This window comes from Pyricularia grisea, chromosome I, assembly GCF_004355905.1.
Source record: "Pyricularia grisea strain NI907 chromosome I, whole genome shotgun sequence".
NCBI lineage: Eukaryota > Fungi > Ascomycota > Sordariomycetes > Magnaporthales > Pyriculariaceae > Pyricularia > Pyricularia grisea.
In genome coordinates this window covers 5,532,564-5,557,955 of record NC_044973.1, presented here as the reverse complement: position 1 = coordinate 5,557,955, position 25,392 = coordinate 5,532,564, and the positions used below count along the sequence as shown (strand labels likewise).

The following is a 25,392-nucleotide window of genomic DNA, read 5'->3' as shown; positions in this document are numbered from 1 at the left end:
CTTTATACATGCAATTTTATAATGGCGCGAAATTATCCCGCATTTCGTTTATAATCCGTCTTTTACACGCCATTTAAAAAGCCTTAGCGCCCTGGGTGGGTGTAATTTTTTTACCGTTTTTATTATTATAGGAGGGAAGGGTTAAATTTTTTACACGCCATTTAAAAAGTTTTAACGCCCTGGGTAGGTGTAATTTTTTTGCCGTTTTTATTATTACGGACGCGAAAAGGTTGGGCACGTTTGCGGGGTCCCACGCGAACAAATACCGTTAAATTATTAGTATTATATTAAACGGATTTGGCCCCGTTTCCGCCGAGGTTAACCGTTAAATCGTTACGGCTTCGGGGGTTTATCGCGAATAATTGGAGCAACGGATAGGTTTAATATAGCCCCGGTTAACCGTTAAATTGCCTCGGTTTCGGGGGTATATTGCGAACAATTAAAACAATTAATGGGTTTAACGTGGCCCCGGTTAATTATTGGATTAAATTATCTTCGGGCGTATATTGCAAATAATTGGAATAACGAATGGGTTTAACGTGGCCCCGGTTAACCGCTGGATCGCATTGGCCTCGGGGGTGTATCGCAAATAGTTGGAGCATTATATAGGTTTTACGTAACCACGGCTTTTTTTTACGATCGTCGTAAATAAAAAATACCGTTAACGAAAAATGTTACGGTGGTATTTGGTTCGTTTAACGAAATAACGCCGACCTAATATTTCTCGTTTTAAATATTTCGGCGACCGTAGGTAAATTTAATAGGTAAAAGCCCGTTTCCGGGATAAACCTTTATATTAATAAAAGGTTTTATTTTTGCGTATTGTAACGGCTGTTACGCCCAAACCCGATTGGGCCCACCGCCCCACCCAAAATATTATTTAAATAACCGGGGGGCCCCACACCCTGCGCCGATTATAAATACCTCCTTTTTTCCTTTTCCAACTTTTTTTTTTTTTCCTTACCACAAATTTGCTAAAAATTACCGACTCGATTTTGTAACCGTTGTTTTAAAATTGTAACGATTAAACCAATGTTTAAATTCGTCGCCAAACGTAACAATTGTTATAATTGCAAAATTACTTTCTTTTATTTTAACCATAATTATTAGGCATTATATAAAAAATTGGTAATTGGACATAATTGTCCATATCCACCCAATTAACCAAGGATTACCCCAATTTGTAACGAAAGTAAATTTTTATTAACGCGTGTTTAATATAACGATATTTATATTCGGTTAAATCCGGGCAATTTAATTAACACCAATTGTAATAATAATTATAATTTTTGCATTTAATCCCAAAAAATTGTAATTATAATTATAATCGCAATCATAAATCGCAATACCTCCGAAAAAAGGCGGGAAAAAAGGTAAAAGGAATGGCGCACTTTTAACCTTGAATTTAAAACACGTTTCCCCAAACGCGGACCTACCGGCCGGTTTTATAACGCCATTATAAAAATTAACACGGACGAAAGTAATAAACTAATATTTAAAAAATTTGGCGCATTACAAGCCGAATTTCCAAAAAAAATATAAAATTTGGTTTTTCGCGAAAAAACCGCGTATTACTACAAAATTATTTAAATATAATAGGCGTAAAATTGGATTTACCTCCCATTTCCGAAAACGACGCTGCGGATAAAAAAATTAATACACCTGCTAAAAACCCTTTTGCTATTTTGGAAGTTAACGCGCCCGTTAATACAAAGGCCGATAAACCGGCCAAAAACGCCCCTATTAATAAAAAGGCCGATAAACCTGTTAAAAACCCTTTTAATATTATAAAAATTAATGCGCCCGCGGATAAAAAGGCCGATGAATTTATTAAAAACCCTTTTGTTAATAAAAAAGCCGATAAACCTGTTAAAAACTTTCTTTTTACTATAGAGGTTAACCAACCCCCTCAAATTCGACCGCCATTTTAACAACTACGCAAAACTCCCACCATTCGGCCCGTTAAAACCGATTTTACAACGGTAGTCAAATTACGCCCCAAATTTAACGGCATACCCGACGATAAACCGGTAAATTTCGTTTAAACGGAATATTATTTTTTATCGTATTAAAATACCGGACTATTGGATTGTTTACCCGCCCCGTTTCGGAAAATTTTTTAAATGGATAAGGCCGTAACCGTAACGGTAATAACGGCGATAATTTGGCAGAGGGCGGGGAATATAAATATTGTTAAAATAGTTCGCATTTTCCCCCATTTGGGCTACGTTAATTATTTTAACGTTAATAATAATGATAAACCCCCCTTGGTTTGGAACCGGAAATAATATTTTCCGCAATACGGACGAACCCCCGATAATTTAAACATTTAAACGTATTTAATCGGTTATTAAAATCGCCGCGGCGAAAATACGCGTTAACGGCTAAATTTTGGCATATTATTTTAATAATAATTCGTCAAATATAAACGAAATTATAATCGTCTTCGGTTATAAATCGACCAATGTTTTGGCCCAATATACGGATATTTTAAATGAAAGTTTTTCGTTTTTTTTGGAAATTGTAATAATTATTACACTTTATAACCTGTAATTCCCTTTTTATTATAACAATTGTTATAATTTAAACTTTTTACTTTTTCGATTTTTTATAATTATTATTACAATTTAAATTTTTTAATTTCTTTCTTTTTATAATACTAATTACAATTTACATTATTTAATTAATTTTTATTTAATAGCGGACGTATTTGGTTATTTAACTTATTTCAAAGCCGGTAACCCCGGTAAATCGATTAAAAATAATAAAATGCCCGTTTGGAAAAAAACTTTGGTTTTAATCCCAAATATATTCCGCGATAAGGGTACTAAATTTATATTTTAAAACCTGGTTACCCAACGACGTTTACCCGCTATCCCCCTTTTTATACGCCAAAATAGTATTAATTTGCCCAATTTAAAAACTTTTGCGGATAAATTTAAACCGGTTATAATCCCCACCATTTTCGCCACGATATTATTTTATTTGCGGAAAACAACCATTGGTTTTAACCTCCGAACCGGGATTTTATATATACGGCGGTTTCCATATCGATAATTAGTTTTAAACCTGTTATTATTTCCTTTATTTCGTATTTCGCCGGTAGGGTAAAATTATTATTAATAAAAAAAAATCCCAACGATTTTGGCGGGGATTACCAAAACCCATTTAAATTTAATATCGAACAATCGTTTATTTTGTTTACCGCGGTTAACCATTTAATAATCGCCGATAACGTTATCGTTTTAAACAATTTCCATTTAATAAAATTCGAATATCGTTTAAATATTTATTCGCAAATAAACCAAACCATCAACGTTATTAATTTATTGGTTTTAAACCGTGTTTATTATAATAGGACGATAATAATGTTAATTATTAACATTTAGTCCCGTTTTAAACTTATTAAAGTCGGACGGTGAAAAAAAAACGTGCGGACCAAATTTAAATACACCCGTTAAATTTACTAACGTTGGAAGGTATTATTAATAATTTGTACGACGAGGGTCGTTTTTATCGTCCTATCGTAATTAAACCTAAAATTAATATTATTAAACTTTATTCCAAATTTTTCGGTAATAACTAATAGGCCGATTTTTTCAATTTTATGCAAATTTAATCGACTATCGCCAATCGTTTGGCCAATATTAACCGTAATAACGAAAAAACCTTCGAAAAGGCCCGCGAAAAGATTTTCGAGGCTTTTTTAACTTATTACGCCTAATTTTCCATTTTAACCAAAAGTTACCTTTAATTTACTTATATGTTTAATTTGGACGCGATTTAAATTACCGTGCAAAATTTGCGATTTTTTAAAAACGACCTTCCCGTTAACGGTTTAGAAATTAACGGTGGAGTAAATTTTAATTACCCAAAAATTAAAAGCAAATATTTTTAGTCGAATTGGAATTTTCCTAATATTTTTTCCGGTCGCCATTAGTTTTTTTATTAATTCGTTGGTAAATTTTACAAGTATTATTTTTGAAAATTATAATTATTATTACAATTTTACTTTTTTAATTTTGTTTTATTTCCTTAATTTTTTGTAATTATTATTACAATTCCCAATTTTAGCGAGTTAATTTTTGCTTATTTACAAACGCTTATACCTTTTTTAAACTCGAGCAATTGGCCTTTAAAAATTAGTTTTTTGCAAATAAAATGGGTATGAATAAAACGATTATTTATTTTACGGCTATTTATATATGGTATTTGCGCTATTTATACGATAAAACCGTTTAAAATTTTAACGGTTGTTTTTCCACTTTAATATTCGTTCCCGCCAATTTCGTTTCGCAAACTTTTAAAAAGGCCGTAACCAATTTTCCCGCCCTCGACGTTAAATATTATTACGGTTCGGCCGAAATATACGCTGCCGACCCGGCCCGGGCGGCTATTATTTTAGCCCAAACGTAATTTTATAATATATTAACGAAATTTGCCGCAAATAAATCCGATTTTAAATCCGCCGGTATTATAATTATTACGTTTTATTTAACTTTTTTTATCCGTAAAACCGAACAATTGGATAAAATATATAACGCGGATAAAATATTTAACCCATGGTATATAAACGAAATTATTAATACCACCCCGCAATAACGCCCGCCCGATTTCGATATTTTTAACGATAATTTTATCGATAATAATAATTCCCAATAAATTTATTTTTTCGTAATAATTGTCACAATTTTATTTCCTTAACAGGTTTTTTTTTTCAAATTAAATAATTTCGTTAAATCCCGTTAATATAGAAACGGCCGGAAAACTAATTTTTCCAATAGCGAAAGCACTAAATAAATTCGGCGTTTAATTATATATTTTTTTATTAATACCTTTTTCCAACGGGTAATTGGAAACGAAATTTAATACCTCCGTTACCGGAAATTAATATTATATCGCGCATTTCGCTTCGCTTTTTATATAAACCGGGGTTTAACCATTGCGACCCCGATTATTAACAAAATTAGAAATATTATTAGGCCCGGTATATTGGTATGGGATAAAATTTAAATCCCTTTCGCCCGTTTTAAAGGTTTATTTTAGGAAAATATATTTTTAACGACGTATATTTGGAACGGTAATAATTATTTCGTCGTTTCGCATATCGATTTTAATATTAAAATTTCGTTAATGGAGTTCGAATTAATGGGTTGGAAATAATGGTTTTTTCACCTTCGCATTTTGGAATTTATTATACCCACAATTACCCCGGACGCAAAATTAACGTTTATAATTTACCACACCGGTATTTTTATTATGCGTTGCGGTATAAATATTAAATTAACGTTACCGAACGGCACGATTATTTATCCCCGCGAAAAAATCCCTTTTTATAGCATTATCATGGAAAAGCTCCAATTTGGCCACCGATTCGAAAATATAATAACGAATACGGAGGCCATTTTAAAAAACATTTCTACTTTTTTCGTAGGCGGTATATAAACGATATTAATACCGCCTTATTTAGGAACGACGTAAACGGGAATAGCGCGGATTTAGGGCGAAAAATTTCGGCCTTTTTAAATATGGGGCTAATTTAATTATTGCAATTTTTGGCGATAAATTACCTTTTTTAATTTATAATTTATATTGAAAACAATATTCGGAATGCGGATTCGGCCGAATTAGGCAAAATTTTAACGTTAAAAAATATGGATTTTAAAACCAAATACCGCAACCTCCGACAAAACTTTAAAAAAACCCTGCAGGAAGGAGAAACCCGCCTCGGATCGGTTATTATTAACGCTTTTACTTAATATAACGGCGATAATCCCTTTAATTAGGTTTATTTAAAAATTTGCATTAATCCCCGAATATTACCTCCCTTTAATAGGGCCGAAATGGTTTATTTTATATTAAACAAATTTCCCTTTATCGCCCGCGTAATGGAAATTTGTATAAAGGAAAAAAAAGGGTTAACGCGTCCTGGTTATAACGCCAAATCCATAGGTTTAAACGTAAATTACCTCCATTATAATAATAATTATAATCGCCCTTTTATTTTTTATTTATTTGTAACAGTTATTATAATTCCCTATTTTGGTTTTTTGTGTAACGATTATTACAATTTTAAATTTGATTGCTAACTTTTTTAATTTAATCGCTGCTATTTTAAAAAAGGCCAATTTCGGCGTAATTACCATCCGGGTTAGGTTATTTTAAACCGAGCGTAATAAAACCGTAACCGATTTTACCAAATCGAGCTCCAATTTTAACGTTTGCGTATTAAATATTAATATTTCGAACGCCGGTTTTAATTTGCATTATAATTATTATATTGGTATTATTATCCCTTTAATATAGAACGTTAATATTTAATTGCAAATTTGTGGCCGTTTAATTCGCTTAAGTTAATCCAAACCTATTATTTGGAGGATTTTCGAGGTGCGGGGTACCCTTTTCGATTAGGTGAAAAACCGGATATTCCGAAAACTTAATTTCCAAAACCCTTTTTTTACGGATTTTGTTAATAGATATTAAATATTATTAAAATATATTACGCGTATACGTTTACCGGAGCTTATCGTTTTTTTTATTGTAAAGCAGTTTTTAATATACGAGGCGATGGCCGTTATACTTTTTTGGCCGTTTAATTGTTTTGTTTAAATAACGGAACCGCCGCAACGTATTAACAATTTTTATTCCGACCGGACGCGCCGCGTAAGCGAATTTTACTCCCGTTTTATTTCCATATTTGTTTTCAATATTCCTGCCCCGTTTAACGAGCAGGATTTGGTTAAAAAACCTCGGTATTTATTTTATTATTTGGTCCAATTTATATTAATTACCAATACCAAAATTAAAATAATAGCCGTAATACGATTAGCGATTATATTAGTTGTATATATTTGCCTCATTTCGATTTTACCATTATAAATTAAAGGTTTGTAATTAAATTAATAAAATGGATTAAAAATAGCGATAAATATTACCAAATTGCCGAAAGTATGCGGGTAATCGGGGCGTTTGTAAAGGATTTTGGTGCCTGGGTAATTAAACGTCGGGAAACCAACGCGCCTTTTAAAAAAAACATTTAAAATAGCAGCGAAAACAACCTTTTGGCCGTTATTATACCGCCTTTTTCGTCGGTCGAATTTAATAATAATTATAATGGGATCGATTTCGATTTATCGAAGAAACCCTATATATTTATTCCGGTTAAAAATAACGATAAAAATAATAAAATACCTGGTTCGTTTACTCGAACCCCCTCGCGTAAAAAAAAAACGTGGCCCCGACGATCCCACTCCGAAAAAAAAACTGGCCGTTGTTAAACGTGCCTTTTTTTCCTAATTTATCCTTATTTTCTTTTATAATTTGGTATTGGGGTTAATTGGTGGAAAAATAAAATTTATATACATATATTATTATAACGAAAATTACAAATGGGGTTTTTTTTATTTGGTTTTATTTTTGGGTTTTTAATTGGAAGGTTAAATAAAAGGAAAAAATTAGTGGAAAAACAGCTCGTAGTTTGGTTGGAAGGTTTGAAAAAGGTAGCGTATCCTTTGGACATTGTGGTTAAAATTGCTATATGGATTTATATTCCGGTATTTTGCGCTATTTACGAATATTGCTTTATTTCGTTATTCGCGGGGGAAATAACTTTCGGGCCTTTATTTACGTTTTATTTTAAATAAAAACTTGTTTATTTTAAATTAATTTGCCTTTTGTATTATGCTATTTATTTTTATAATATTTATACTTTTTTCTCGTTTAATTTTGCGTATATTCCGTAAATTAACTCTCTTTTAATATTTATTATTCCACTAATATTTAACCCATTTAACCTGCTATTTCCCTCTTCCATATATTTCCCTGCCTTTTTAATATCCGCCTGGTTTAACACGTTATCGGGACGTACAATGTTTTAGTTAAACGCCGCCAATTTGTCGCCCATTAACTTTTTTATACCCAAATATAGCAGGTTTGGGGCGTTAAAATCAAAATTGGGCGTTACCTCGTCCTTTTCGTTTTTCCAACCATTTGAAAACAGCAAACACGTATAATATATAATATCGTTATTAATTAATATTATATGGTATTTATTATTAATGCGAATGCAGGTGCTTTCCAAAATTTTGCGCAACGTATTCGCGATTGGCCCTAAAGCTGCGTAAATTATAAAGGTTTTTCGCAAATCGTATGTAAAATTGCGGTTATTTTTAATATCCAAAACGAAACCCCTATTAATATATTTAATTGCTAAATTTGCTGGTTTAAATCCGCTCCCGGCCGTAGTATATTTTACAAAGGTTAATTTTAAAATTGCCGTCCGTAACGTTTAATTTGTAACCTTTGGTCGCAATAACCAAATTAAACATAATAATTCCGGTCCATAATTTTTAACTTTACACCCGTAAAAAAATAGGACCAATTGCGGTATTATAACTTCTAATATACCGTAATTTCCTTTTTGGAACGCGTTAAATATTATCCATAAAAGGGCGATTATTTGCAAATAGCGGCGTTGCGTACGGAAGGCAAGGTTAATTTTGGGTTTTAAATCCTATAATTTTGCACCCATTAAACCGCTAATATAACCGGCGAATATATTTTCGTAAATTCGATTTATTATAAAGGCGTATATATCGGATGGTATGTCGGTAAAAGCCTGTTTTAGGGCGTTTTTTAATATATAATCCCTTTCTAATAACCCATTTTGGATTAAAGCGGTAATAATAATATATAAAATGCGGGAACGGAAAACATTTTGTAAAAATTGTAAAACGTGGTAAAACTCCTTTTTATTTTTTTAGAATTTGCTGTTTTTCCCCAATCCCGTCATATTTATAAATATAATGGGTATATACGTATATTAAAGATAATTAATAAAATTAAATTCGATATGGAAAAACTTTAAAACGGGTAATATTTATTGTTTTTTGTCAAACGGTTGTAACGATTTAATATGGGTTTTTTAAAAGGCACGAATATATAATATCGCTTTTTAATCCCCATGGACGAGGATTAAAACGGATAAATAATCGAAATAAATAACTTGCAGGTTTAAAAAATATTTAAACACAATTTTATAAATTTGGATAACGTTTATATATTCCCTTTCGTTTTTTATAATGGCGGAAGTTAAAATAAAATAAAATATTGGTATAATTTGTGCGAATATAAAGTATTATAGGATTATATCGGTTAAAAAAAGTTTATTGGGGAATAAAAAACCGCAAATTTGGTCCAAAATGTAATATTTGGCGCTTTAATAATAAATATCCGGATATTTTGAAAAATTGGACGTTTATAATCATTTTTGGTGAAAAGGCACGGTGGTATAGTATTGGAATTGCGTATATTTTTCAAATCCTGGCGTTAATATAAAAAGGCACGAAATTAGGTTTTACATTTGGTTATACCTCCCATAACCGAAGTTTTGCACCTTTTCCAGGAAATTAAAATTATTATATACGAAAAACAATATTGGGTTACAAGCGATTTTTTTCATATTGGTTTGCGTGTGTATATTATTATTATTATTCCTGGTGTTGGACATATAAACAATTATTATTAATTACGTATTTGGGCAACGGTGATAAATTATTGCATTTACCGTTTAGTGGTTTTATATAATAAATATAGTCCAAACCCAAATAACGTGTTTATAATACGTTTTAAAACCCCGTTATTTATAAAATACATCGCGAATGCGCGTAATAAATAATTACTTTTTTGCGGGGAATATCCGTGGGTTAAAATAGCTAATATTAATGTAACGCGTTAATCCGTCGACATTAAGGGGTTTGTAATTTATAAACAGGCGTTCGGGTTTTATTATGGCAAATTCGAGGTTTATAACGATATATAAAACGGGCGGTGGTTCCGAAAATGCAAAAATAATAATATTATAAATTTAAATAATATTGGGGTAATGGATGGGATATTTTGAAAAAACGTGTCGAATATTTGTTTAAATTAATCCATATTGCAAATATTTTTAACGAGGTGTTTTTCCGTACCCGGGAATTGGAAATTTATTGGCTCGAAACGGCCAAAAATAAGGGAATATTATATTAAATTTTGGAATTTTTTACGTAATAAGGCGGCGTCGATAAAACCGGCATTTTCTTTTTATCGAAACGGCATTTTACCCCGCTATTACGTAAACGTTTTCGGATGTCGGGATTTTTTAATATTTTTTTAAAAAGGTGTATTTGTTGCGCGGCGGGTCGGGAAATATCGTGGGTATTTCCCGCTATTACCCAAACGTGGATAAATTAACGGAAATTGGTACGTTAAATAATAAATTATTATAATAAAACGTTAGTAGTTTTTCGTATAAATCCCAACTATAATTTACTGCCCGGAATTACGCCAAACACGATTATAAAAAAAAGTTATTAATGGTGGAATAATAATTACTATTATTATATTTGGGCGTGTAAATATATATTAACTAGCATGTGTTACGTGCGATTTAAATTCCTAATTTTTAAATATTCATAATTTTTTACCACCCTTTTATCTGTTTTTATAACCAAATTATATGTTAGGTTTTTTACACAATAAATAAAACAAATAATTAATTATAGCGAATCGCATTAATTATATTATTTTAACCCCGAATCCCTACGCGTAAGCGAGGTTTATAAACATTAACAAAAAATTTGTACAATTTTTTAAAATAAGAAGGAACAGATAAAAGGAGGCCAACGCGTAACAGCCATAACATCGCTAATTATATTCTATTTTGTAAAATATAACGGATATTAAAATCCACCCCAAAACCGTAACGTGTATAAAATATGTTTTCCCCAACGCCGAATCCAAATATTATTTATACGTATAAATTAGAAAAAAATATAATAGCCATACCCGGAAGTAAGTTAATATGGGAGGTTTAAACATATCCGGAATTTAACCCGGAAAGGGGTTAAAACGCAATTTACGCCCACCGCGTAACCAATTAAAAGCCGGAAATACTAAAATACGAGCAATTACCCGTAAAATTGGTATTAAACGAATTTATAAACCTTATAATTACAAACCGTATTATTAAAATATAAAAATAAGCAAATAATTATACGGGAAAGCCGTACGATATTTTTTTGGATAAAATTAAAATTTTCGTCCAAACGTGTAGTAAACGAGGAATTTTGGTAAATCAATATTGTGCAATTTTTTTTTAAAATTTTGGCGAATCGCACGCGCTATTATTAAACCAGCTTTTTTTAATGAAAAACGCGATAAAATATATCGGAAAAAAAATTAAAATTTACCACTAATTAAAAATGTAAAACCTCATCCCCTAATAAGTTAAATTTTTATTAAAAACAAATATAAATTTAATTGTAAAATTATTAGAAACGTATTATAATAAAATGATAGGTTAACCTTATACGTTATCGATAATACAACGGGATTTTAAATTGCAATATTTTTTAAAAATATATTAGTATATACGATTTGGAACATATTATGTACGATTTAAATTTGTATTTCCCTCGGTCCATTAAATATTATTAAACATAAGTTAAACATGAATTTCTCATTGAAAAATTTTTATAATAATATTAAAATAATAGAAATTAGGTGTAAAAATGCATGTAAAAATATATTAGGCATTAAAAAAATAAAACGCGCACACGCCCCGTCACGGTGTAAATCCCACATTTTCTGCCAAAAATTAAAGAATAATACGGATAAAAAACCCATTTTGCAAATAATAATTTAAATATTAAACGACACGGCTGGGTTAAACGGATTAATGTTAGCTTTGCTAATATTTAAAACGTATTTTAAAATTAACAAAAATTTTACACCATTAATAAATACCGCGCAACGCGTAATAACGATATTAAAAATAAGAAAACTTTGGCCCAACATCCTACGGAAATGATGATTAGCCGCGCATTTAATATAAAAAACGGACCGCGCGTGTAAAAAATGTTAAAAATCACGTTTGGGGGCGAAATATTAATGTAAAAAAAAGTTAAAAATGGTAGGAATAATACCAAATTTAAATTGTGGATTAAACAAATACCACGGTAATTATTAATAATATTTTAAAAAATTTCCGTACGATATATTGCAAACCGTTCCACCGTAGTTTAACGGAGATATAAAAACCGCACGATTTAAATAGGGAAACGAGGGGGGATTAAATTAACCCGGACCGGACCCGGAAACATACGATTTACCATAAATATAAGCAAATTTAAATTAAATTTTGCAAAAAACAAGTTTGTGGTTTAATTATTGCAAAATAATACGTACGTTGTAAAAAAAAACAACGTGGGATTTAATTATCGTATTACGAGTTAAAAATAAAATTGATATACCCGGACAGCCGTTCGAAACGTTTAACGACCAGGAAATTAACAATTTAATAATAGGAAATACAATTAAAATAGTAAAATATAATCCGGCTTTTTATAATGGCCGGCTGTGGAAAATAAAATTAATACGAAGAATTAAAATATAAACCTCCGCGTAACCATATAAATAATCCAAAATAATGTAACCAAATTTTAATAACCCAAAAAAGAGAAATTAATAATGTAAATACCAAGTATTTAACGTATAAATTAAAAATTGCTACTGCGAGTAAAACCGGGTTAATCGCGCTATTAAATATAAAATTCGAATTGCGGAATATTATACAAATATATATATAATTCGAAAATTTCCTGTAACGCATAATTATTGTACGGCTAATTAAAAAAGTTCGCCATCGTTACCTATCGAATACGGTGCTATAAATTAAAAAATCCCTATATAAATTAAGAAAATTAGGTATATATTAGTGGAAAATGTACCACGCGTACTACCGTAACGTTTTAAAAATAAAATTATCAACGTACGACCCATAATTTTTACATATAACGGGCAACCCAAATTGTTTTAATATTACGGATATAAAAATAAATAATACGTTCGTAATTATAATTTTAAATTTTTTAAACTTGGAAAAAGAGAAATTGTACGTGGAGAAATTCCAATTAAAAAAAAGAAATTTTCTACGCACAATAACCATTTAAAATTTAGCGGATGTAAAATATAATTGCAGGGAAAAAACGTGCATATTACCCAAAAAGGCCAATTAACGCAATTAAAATTAATCGACTACAAACCATTAAACGCAATATAACAATTTATCGTGTAACGAGCTAAAAAACATATATTATTATTATTTGCCAACCAGAAATTACGTACGATTTGTTAATGGTAATATAAAACAACTAATAATTTATTAAAAAGGCGATAACCGTTTTAAATAAACGGTTAATATGGCAAATGGAAAACCCGAATAAAAGGCTTATATACCTGCCTATTAATTGAAAACGCGCAAAACTATATATTTTTATAAATAAATCGTTTGTTAATAATAAAAACATAGTTTTACAATTAAATTATATTATTATATTAGGGGAGAAAATTACGCGCAATAAAAAATAATTCCATTTATAAGGGAATATCGTGTATTGGCTTTTTACTAAATGTAAAAGGGTGATATAAAACGTGTAAATAAGCAAATTATATAGCATATTTACAAAATTTAACCAGGGTTTTAGTTTTTTAATAACGATTATACGTATTGCAAATATTTTGGGATAATTATATATCCAAACTACCGTTTGTACAAATTTTAAATTTATATACGATTGTTGGAATAGCCTTACTCGCGCGCGCACCGGAAAAAAAGTAAAACCGGGCCGGAGTTGTGGCCCCGGTAATTGGGTGATTAAACAAGGAGCACGGACCGCATAAAAAACTTTTTATCCGGCCGTAAATAATTAAATGCAATCGCACGATTTAAATAAAAAATAAACCAAATATACCCAAATTGCAAAAATATAACTTTTTCACCCATTAATTAAATTTACCACGCAATGCATTATTAATAAACCTGCGAATTTACGAACATTAATTAATAAATAAAAATTCGGCGACCAATCGTACGACGTTTACAAATTGGCTACGTAAAAAAATAAACCGCGCGTACGAAAGCCCAACCTATTAATTATTTAAACGCTGGAGTCCGGTTTATATTACTACCCGAAATTTAAATTGGATATTTTCCCATTAGAAAAACCAAAAATTTAGAAACCGGACGAGTTTAACGCTTTTATATTAAAAAATTAAATTGCACGTTGTCGTGCGAAAATTATTTAGCTTTTATCCAAATAACCAACCATTGTAAAAATAATATTTCTGCAGGAGGTTACGAGGTAGCTTTAAAGTTTTAAAGTTGGAGATCACTTGTGGGGCTGAATTAAACCGTAAAAATGGCAGATAACCGTCTGCTAGCGGATAGTAGAAATTTTTATTAATTGCACAATTGATTCGTTGATTCTATTGTTGTTATCGTTGTTATTATTGTGTTTAATCCTAAGATTGGTATATGTGTTCAATTCTGTGGTTGTGCATCTTCGACCCGGATTGCCGGAAGTGCGGGGTAAATCCACGTGACTAATTCTGGCCACGCAGGGCTGGTTGGAACTGTTCACTTGGATCACTTATTGCACGTATAAAAGAATGCGACAATAACGGGAATTGAACCCATGCGTTTTATTTATTTGTTTGTTTATTTATTTATTTATTTATTTTATTTGTTGTGCAGGGTAGCCTCATAAAATCGGCTCCCGCTAATAATATTAACAAATAATATACCAAAAACGCGCGACGAAAATTATTACGAATTCGAGAAATAATAATTACCTATTGTTAAATTGCTACGTACGCCAATTTAAATAAAAATAATCGAAACGAGCGGGATTAACGATATATAATGGTTAAAATATATTGATCCGCACGTTTAAAATTAACCACCACCCAATTTTACGCAATTATTAAAACCAAAAATGGCATTTACATATTTTATACAATTATATTATAAAATAATATTTAACGTACGTAAAATACAAATAACGGGGAAAATAACCCCAAAATAACGGTTACGCGAACGTTTCCAAAAAAAGTTTAAAAAATGGACAAATTACCAATTCGACCAAATATCGCGCGAAATTCGCAAAATATACATCGATTTGTTAAAAAAATGTGCGGACCTTTACAAAAAAGGAAAATTAACGATAAACTCGTCTAATTTTTCCAAAATAAGGAGAAATAAACGGAAAAAAACCAACGCGCGATACCTATAATACCGCAAATTATATTCCAATTTGTAAAATATAACGGATACCAAAATCCACCCGCAAAACCGCAGCGCGTATAAAATATACCTTGCCCAAAACCGAATTTAAATATTATTTATACTTATAAACCAGGAAAAGGTATAATAATTATACCCGGAAGTAAATTAATACGGGAAATGCAAATATACCCGCAATTTAACCCGGAAAAGGGTAAAAACGCGACTTACGTTTATCGCGCGACCAATAAAGGGCCAAAAATACCAAAATACAAATTACTACCCGTACGACCCGTACTAAACGAATTTATAAACCCTATAATTACAAACCGTTTTATTAAAATACGGAAATAAGCAAATAATTATACGGGAAAACCGTACGATATATTTTTGGATAAAATTAAAATTTTCGTTTAAACGTGCGATAAACGAGGAATTTCGGTAAACCAGTATTATGTAATTTCCCCTAAGATCTTGGTAAACCGCGCGCGCGATTATTGGACCAATGTTTTATAATTAGGTATATAATAGGATAAAATATATATTATATTAAATAAATATTTTAACACCGAATTAAACTATGCGTAATATTATATAAATTGGACGATAACCATTTTCCCACGTATTAAATAAAATAATATAAACAAAAACGCCCAAAGAATATTGGAATTATTATTGGATAAATTAAAATTCGTGTAACGAGCATTGGGAAACAAATATTAAAAGGAACGCCAATTGTATACGGTAATGGTGCGAACCTGCCGAAAAATACCCGAATTTAAAAATATATTAATAATCCAAAAAAAAATATGCGAAATATTATTTTTTAACCTGCGCGCGTTATTACAAATGGTACAAAATAAAATTGGAAAATAATATTTATTACAGGAAAAAACGCACGATGCCCATTTTATTAATAGGAAATACCACCGTAACCAACAAAACCCAAGGCCAAAACGCGCGCACGCACCAAAATAAAAACCCAATTTTATCCCTAAAGGCAATACAAAATTACCAAGGCCAAAAAATAATATACGCACGTATATAAATCCAATTATATTTTAGAATAAAAAAGCGAATTATTGTTTCGTATATAAAAAGCAAAATTGCAAATTTTGGAAATATACCAAAAAAAAAGGAAAACGCACGCCAAAAATACCACCAAACGTGCGATATTTTAAAAAAAAAATACGAGGATTTTAACCAATTTTTTACCAATTAAAAGGCAAACAAACCTTAACCGCACGACGATATTAATAAGGTTAACGACGAAAAAAAAAATAAAAACGAAAAATACCAAATCGCGCAATTTTTCCAAAACCAAATATACCTCCATCGCGCGACAAAAAAAATACATATTTTGTAAAACCCAAATAATAAACGGATTGATTTATATTATATAATTAATATAGCACGATATATTAAAAAAGGCTATAGAATATAAAAACCGCGCGCGTATTTACAATAGGAAAATACCAAATACTAATATATTTGAAAAAAAAGCCCGCGCGCACGTATAAATTAAACACCGGAATTAACGGAAATACAATTTAGAAAAGGTAAAACAAAACAGGTTATCGGCACAATAATTATAAGAAACGTATTAGAAACCATTATTTACCACGTTTTAAACGTATAAACACCATTTTTTTTTATTTACACGACGCAAATAAAACAAAAACGTATTTTAATAATGTTAAAAACGTTATCGTGCGTAAAAATAACACCATAATACCAACGGTGAAAAAATAAAAACACCCATTTTTTAATATTAGTCGCACGGAGGCGGTAACATTTTTTATTAAACAAAAATTTCGAAGGCTGTATAGGAGGTTTGGACACCCTCGCACGGAAAAATTGTATAGATTTTTACACGAAATAAGCCACCGAAAAACGCAAAAAACGTATTGGAAAAAATAACCAAAATTTGCCATTAATACCAAACGCACGACCCAATTCCCCAACGATTTAAATTCTCCATTAAAAACAAATGCGAATTTAATTATAAAATAATTATAGACGTAGTATAATTAAATGGTAAACCAATATTACACGTTATAAATAATACGACGGGATTTCAAATTATAATATTTTTAAAAAATATATCGGTATATACGATGTAAAACGTATTATGTAAAATTTAAATTTATATTTACCTCGGTCCACCAAATATTATTACGCACGATTTAAAAAGAAATTTTACCTTAAAAAATTTTTATAATAACGCCAAAATAATAAGGGTTACGTGTAAAACAATGCCTATAAAAATACATTGGGCATTAGGAAAAATAAAACGCGCGTACGTCCCATTAAAACGTACGTTTAACATTTTATCCCAAAAATTAAAAAATAATGCGGATAAAAAAACCATTTTGCAAATAATAATAAAAATATTAAACGATACGGTTGGGCGAAACGGATTAATTCCAATTTTATTAATATTCGGAACGTACCCTAAAATTAACGAAAATTTTGCACTATTAATAATTATCGCGCAACGCGCGATGGCGATATTAAAAATAAAAAAAACATTGGCCAAACATTATGCGGAAAACACTATTAACCGCGCGTTTAATATAAAAAACGGACTGCGCGCGTAAAAAAGGTTAAAAAATACGATTAAAAGCGAAATATTAATATGGAAAAAGGGTAAAAAAAACAAAAACCACACCAAATTTAAACGGTGGATTAAACAAATACCACGGTAACCATTAACAATATTCCAAAAATTTTCCGCACGATATATTACAAACCGTTCCACCGCGACCCAACCGAAATATAAAAACCGCACGATTTAAATAAAAAAACAATTAAAAATTAAACCAATACGGACCGGAATAAACCGCAAAATTAACCCGACCCGGACCCGGACACGCACGACCCGAACAAAACGACGACCAAAAACCAAATTTACCCGGACCGGGACAAAACGCAAAACCAACCCGACCCGGATTTGGACGCGCACGACAGGTTATAAATATAAATAAACCTAAATCGAATTTTACACAAAAAAAACTTATAATCCAATTATTACAAAAAAATGCGTACGTTACAAAAAGAAAAAACAGCGTGGGACCTAATTATTGCATTACGAGCTAAAAATAAAATTAACACACCCGGACCGCCGTTCGAAACGTTAAACGACCAAAAAATTAATACCCTAATAATAAAAGGTGCGATTAAAATAATACAATATAATCCGATTTTCCATAACGGCCGGTTGTGGAAAATAAAATTAATGCGAAAAATTAAAGGACAAACCTCCGCGTAACCATATAAAAAATCCAAAATGGTGTTACAAAATTATAATAACCCAAAAAAGGAAAAATTATTAACGTAAACATTAATTATCCAGCGTATAAACCAAAAATTGTTATTAACGATCGGAGCCGGGTTCATCGCGCGATTAAATATAAAGTTTAAATTGTGGGATATTATATAAATATACGTGCAATTCGAAAATTTCCTGCAACGCACGATTATCGTACGGTAATTAAAGGAAATTCGCCATCGTTACCCATTTAACACGGTATTATAAATTAAAAAATCGTTACATAAATTAGCAAAATCGGGAATATATTAGTGGAAAATATACTACGCGCACTACCGTAACGTTTTAAAAATAAAACCATTGATGTATAACCTATATTTATTGCATATAATAAAAAAACCGAATTATTTTGGTATTACGGGTATATAAATAAACGACACGTTTACAATTGCAATTTCGAGCTTTTTAAACCTGGAGGAGGAAAAATTGCACGTAACAAAATTCCAGGTAAAGGAAAAACAATTCCTTACGTACGATAACCATTTGGAATTTAACGGATATAAAATCCAATTGTAGGAAAAAAACGTTCGTATTACCCAAAAAGGGCAATTAACGTAATTAAAATTAATCGACCACAAAACATTAAACGCAATATAACAATTTATCGCGCAACGAGCCAAAAAAACATACATCGCTATTATTTACCAACCAAAAACTGCGTATAATTTGTTAATAACAATATAAAACAACCAACAACCAATTAAAAAAGCGATAACCGTTTTAAACAAACGGTTAATATGGCAAATAAAAAACCCGAATAAGGGGTTTATATACCTACCCATTAACCTAAAACGCGCAAAATTGTACATTTTTACGGATAAATCGTTCGCTAATAATAAAAATATAACTTTACAATTAGGTTATGTTATTATACTGGGGGAAAAAATCGCGCGTAGCAAAAAACAATTCCAATTATAAGGCAATATCGTGCATTAATCCTTTACCAAATGCAAAAAAGTGATAAAAAATGTGTTAACAAACAAATTATATAATGTATCCATAGGATTTAACCATGGTTTTATTTTTTTAATAACGATCGCACGCATCGCAAATGTTTTAAAACAACCACATATCCAAATTACCGTTTGCACAAATTCCAAATTTTTGTACAACTATTTAATAAAATTAGGTAATACGACAAAAAAAAAGCTAATAATAAATATAATGTCGTTGCGCGAATCGTACGAAGCAAGGGAAATAATAAAAATCTGCTGGATAAACGGACGCGATAACCCAGCAAATGCTATAATAAAAAAAATCCCAACGATGTATTCACCAAGCTAATTTCGACCAACAAAGCAACGGTTAAAATCGAAAACTACGTCGAAAGGCGCACGATTAAGTAACAACATTATCACATTACAATATAAAAGGGAGGTGAACGAAAGAGATTATATATTCTTTTATATTTATCGAAAAAAAAGAAATACATCCAGCGCACGCGGGCGCGCGCGCAACAAAAACAAACAAAAACCCATTAAAAAAAAACCCAAACCCCGATCCCCCAACATAGGAATGTCGCACGCGCGTGACATTTACTCCAAAAAAATAGGTATACCAGCCGAACCCAACGCACGACCACCATATTAAAAACCACCATATTAAAAACCGCTATATTAAAAACCGCCGTGTTAAAAACCGCTATAATGCAAACCGCCGTACGAATTACCGCTATTAAATTTAACCGGAAAAACATTACCGGCGTGGTGGTACGAATATTAAATAACACGGTTTTACTAAACGTATTTAACGCAAACACCGTTATAATAAGGAGGGAGGCGCACGTAATACCGGAATTTGAGAAAAATATTGGGGTTGCCACATTTGGAAAAATAACGGATAACGGTACGTCCGCGCGATTGGATTAAAATAACGCGGAAATAATTTTCGCGACGAACGATGGTCGTAAACAAATGCCGGATTTTTTTAACCGAACCAATAAAAACTTTGATTTTAATATCGCGTATCGGTAAAACGGCGAACGCGCGTTTAAAATCCTATAAAATGTAACGTTAATTTTAACGCGCGATAAAAAAAAAAGTTAAAAAGTATTTACATTAATGGCCAAATTACGGAAAAAAACACGATTATTTGCGGATGTAATGGGCAAAATAATCCAAATTTTATTTTAGGTCCTACGTACAATAACGGGACCGGCGATAAAACCGACGGTCGAAATAATAAAACCAACAGGAACGAAAAATATAACGACGATTTCGAATACGCGCGCGCAAAATATTAATAACGAAAATCGAAAAAGAAAAAAAAACGGGCAAAAAAAAGTAAAAAAAATGAAAATTGTTAATAATAAGGAAAAATTAAACGTGCGACCAATTATTAATGGAAAATTAATAAAAGTGAAAATAAAAAGGGAAAGAATTAAAAGCCGAATCGAAGGAAGGAAGGGCCGTTAATATAGACGGGAAAAGGTAAATTACCTCGAACGGTTAATTAATCGGACGCGTTTTACAATAAAAATTCGTTAATAATAAAAAACGAATTACCTCTAATAATTAAAAAAAATGCGTAATAATTACGACCAACAAAAAGTAATTTACAGGTCGTTGGTTAAACGTATAACGGATAATAATAAAAGGCATTTAACCGTAATTTACGGCAGGAAAATAAAACACGCGCGCATACGCGCGGTTACGGAATTATTTAAAAACAATATTCCATTTGCATTATTTTCCCTATTTAACATTCCAACCATTACTTTTTTTGCAATAAAACCAAAAACCTCGTGGCGCAGTAGTTGTTAACCCAAATATTAAAAATTATAATAAATGTAACAGGTTTAATACCCGCGAGGTTGATCCTTTTACCGGATATAATAAAGGCGATACGCGCGCACCCAAAAAAGAAATACCAATGTTAAAATAACCTCACTCGCGCGCGCACCGGAAAAAAGGTAAAACCGGGCCGGAGTTGCGGTCCCGGTAATTGGGTGATTAAATAAAAAGTACGGACCGCATAAAAGACTTTTTATCCGGCCGTAAATAATTAAATGAAGTCGCACGATTTAAATAAAAAACAAACCGAATATACCCAAATTGCAAAAGTATAACGTTTTCACCCATTAATTAAATTTACCACGCAATGTATTATTAATAAACCTACGAGTTTACGAACAACGATTATTTAGTAAAATTAAATAGCACGATAAAAAAAAATAATAATAAATGTAATATTATTACGCAAATCGTGCGAAATAAAGAAATAATAAAAAGTTATTAGATAAACGGATGTAATAATTTAACAAACGCCATAATAAAAAAACTTTAAATAACGTATTTACCAAATTAATTTCAACTTACAAATTAACGGTTAAAATTAAAAACTATGTCGAAAAACGCACAATTAGGTAATAATATAATTATATTATGATATAAAAAAAAGTAAATATTAAAATAAAGGAAATTGCGGTTAATTTAACAATCGATGATAATTTACGTATAATGCCGCACAAACTTATTACATGTAATTCACCCGCTCGATTAAAAGTATAAAACGGAAAAACGTTTAAAAGCTCACTTTTAAACAGTTTTATAAAACATATTAATTTTTATTTTTATATTTTTATAATAACGTTTTATTAATCGATTAGCATTACGAAAATCCTATAAACATTAATTAATGTAATTAAAAAAATACAAAAAAGCAAAATAAAAGGATTAAACGTTAATACCGTTATTTTATAAATGTTTAAAACCAACAGGATATTTTACGTAAAGTTTAAAAAAGCCGTCCTAACCAGTTAGGATTTTTTATTAAACGGGTAACGTTTTTACAAAACGTTACGTGAAAAAAAGGAAATAACAACCGTTGTTTTACGAATATTTAAAAGTTTTTAAATTTTATTATTTAAGCAAATTACCTTATAAATTAACAAACGATAAAATAAATGTAAAAACTGGTTTGCAAATTAACGACGAACGTTATAATAAAGTACGAGCCCTCCTCGACAATACGTTGTCGCAATTATAATTACTTTTATTATTAAAAAAACGAATCGACGTAAAGTTCCTGTACGACCCTTTTTATAAATTTACAAAAGGCCCAAAAAAGGTTTTAATAATTCGGAAAAAAATATGGATTTTTAAAACTTTTAATCGATTTAGGAAAAACGAACGCGGAAAAACGCTATTAGTTATATACCAAAAGAATTTTAAAAAATGGAGCGAAAAGCATTTTTATTTATAAAATACGCTAATTTAAAAAGTTTTAAAAACATGTTTGGAAAATTATAACGTTATTTTACCAAATAAATCGAACGGAAAAAAAAATTTGCAATTTACCAATATAACGTAACTGGAATACAAAATAACCCTAATTACGATAAATGCAAATTTATTACCCGGTAATTAAAGCGTTAAAACGCCGAATTAAAAAATTAAAAATTGGAAAAAAACATAACTTTAAAAAAAAATAAAAAAAACCCGACTTATTTATAAAAAAGGGGGTAATTAAAATTACCTTTTCCGCGAATTAAAAAAGTTAAAAGTTTTATAAAATTCCGACAAAAACAAAATTTATACGGAAATTACCTTTTAACAATTTATAAAATGGAATATTAAAATAATATTACGTTATAATAAATAATAAAGGATATTACGAAATAATAAGGCAAAATATTTAATATTTATAATATATTCCGCCATTATAAATCCCGAACGAGTTAATCGACCCGCACCAAATAAAGCTGTTTTAAAACGTATAAAATAAAATAAACGCCTATTTAAAAAAACCATACGATATTTTGGATAATAAAATTAAAGAATTTACAAATATTTGCAATATATTATAAATTTTATTATTTTAAATATATACGTTATTCCTTTTAATATTAACAGGGAACGTAGGCACGTATTTTTTAAAAAAAATGGATAAGTAAATAACATTTAAAAAAATATATATATTATTTAAAAAACGATTTGAAATATAATTTATACGATAAATGTATTATAAAGATTGGATTTTCATTATTTTTAAAAACGTTAAACCGGACCCCATTTACAAAAAAAAACGCAATTTCAATATTATGTAAATTATATTGAAAAAATTACAAATATACCAAAAAATATTAGGGCCGGTAAATATATATAATAAATAATTAATTACAACGATTTTAAAAGACATTAAAAGCGTTAAAAAACTCCGAAATATTATTATTAATTTTGCAACGATATTTACGGTATTATTAAATTAAATAATAATTATTTTGGAAATAGAAAAACAATATACGGTACAAAACACGTTTTTTGTTAACCGAAAATATAAGTAATATAAAAACCGCAAAAAGCGAAATAATAACCGTTACCAACGCCGAAAATTTAATTAACGACTTTGGACGATTATAAAAAATTCGGGGTGTTGTTTGTATAATAAACCGGGGTGTAAACTTTAAAATTATATAAAGGAAAAAAATAACGGTGGCGAAAATGGAAAATGCGAAATAAGAAATACCAAAGAAAAAACCAACGCGGAAATAAACAATTCCTTATTAATAATAAAAAAAAGGAAATAATAAACAAAAAAACACTCGAACGACGGATTAAATAACGAAAATATAAACGAAAACGATTTTTTTAAATATACGTTAATTTATTTTATAAATTATAAAATAAGGGTATTTTTGGTAAACGAAGTATTCCGCCATAAATTGGACCAAAACCGAATAACGTTTCCAAAAAATAAAAAACCGCTAAAAAGTTTTTCGCACCAAATTTTGAATTAGCACGGTTTAAATAATATTTGGTATAAAATTATACGAAATATAAACGTTGCAACGATGTTGGCCGGTATTAACCAAATGGAAATATTATAACGTAGGAAACCAAAAATCCAAATCGATAAATTAAACCCGAATAAAATTAAAATGCGTTTTAAAACAGGCCAAAAAACTACCGTTATAAAAAGAATTATGTTAAATATATAAATTGGCGTTATAACGTTTCACGTAATATTAATTCCGATATTATTTTTCCTATATATTAGGGATATAAATAAGTTTAATATATATTTAAATAATATTAATAACAAATTTGTAAAAATTAATAATACGAAAATACCAATTTTACGCAAATGGGGGCATTTATAATTTTTTTTACCAAAATTAAAACCGGGCAATTCGGAAACGTATTTTAAAAAAATACAAAGCACGCTAATAACCTTTTTAACCGAAAAAAAATTAAAAACGGTTTACCAGAAATTCGGCCACTTTTTAATCGGACGTTTGTGGAAAACATTGCACAAAACAGGCCCCGAAATTAACCGGGATATATTAAGATTAATAAACCGTATTTATAACCATTACCAAATTAAAAAAAACGCGCCACAACGTTTTAAATTCACTTTAAAGAACGATTTAAATTTTAATTACGAAATCGTAGTTAACGTAATATATTTGGAATTTAAACCAATTTTCCACATAATTAACGCGAATATAATATTCCAAATTGCACGTTTTTTAAACAATATAATAGCGAGAAAATTATGGGAAATATTTAAAAAATGTTGGATTAATATATATTTAAAACCACCGGATATTATTATTTATAATTAAGGTATAAATTTTACCGCGGCTAGATTTAAAATAAAAATTCGATTTTTCGGTATAATATACAATTTAAAACCAATTAAAACGTATTGATTATTAGATAAGGTCGAACTTTATTATAAACCGTTACGAAAAACGTACGAAATAATAAAAATTAAATGCAAAAATACAACACCGCAAAACGTATTATAAACGGCGGTAAAAGCCGTAAATATTATTATAAGTTTAAACAGCCTAATATTTACCTTATTGGGATTCGGGGCAATACCACGCATTACCAATAATTTGGCATTTTTAAAAAACTAAATATAACGCGCCAAAACCGTTAACAAGGTTATAAAAGAGTTTAAAAAATTAATGGTGTAAAGGAAAATTAATAAAATAATAAAAACAAAAAAC

The 25,392-nt window shown here is 29.9% G+C and overlaps 1 protein-coding gene across 1 annotated transcript; it reads left to right on the top strand.

Moving 5' to 3' along the window:
- Positions 1 to 24,762: 24,762 nt before the first annotated feature.
- Positions 24,763 to 24,999, top strand: PgNI_06642 (uncharacterized protein; the record flags this gene model as incomplete). Its single annotated transcript, XM_031126663.1, has 1 exon — positions 24,763 to 24,999. A coding segment is annotated over one exon (237 nt), but the record flags the coding sequence as incomplete, so codon positions are not given.
- Between the last annotated feature and the right edge of the window lie 393 nt (positions 25,000 to 25,392).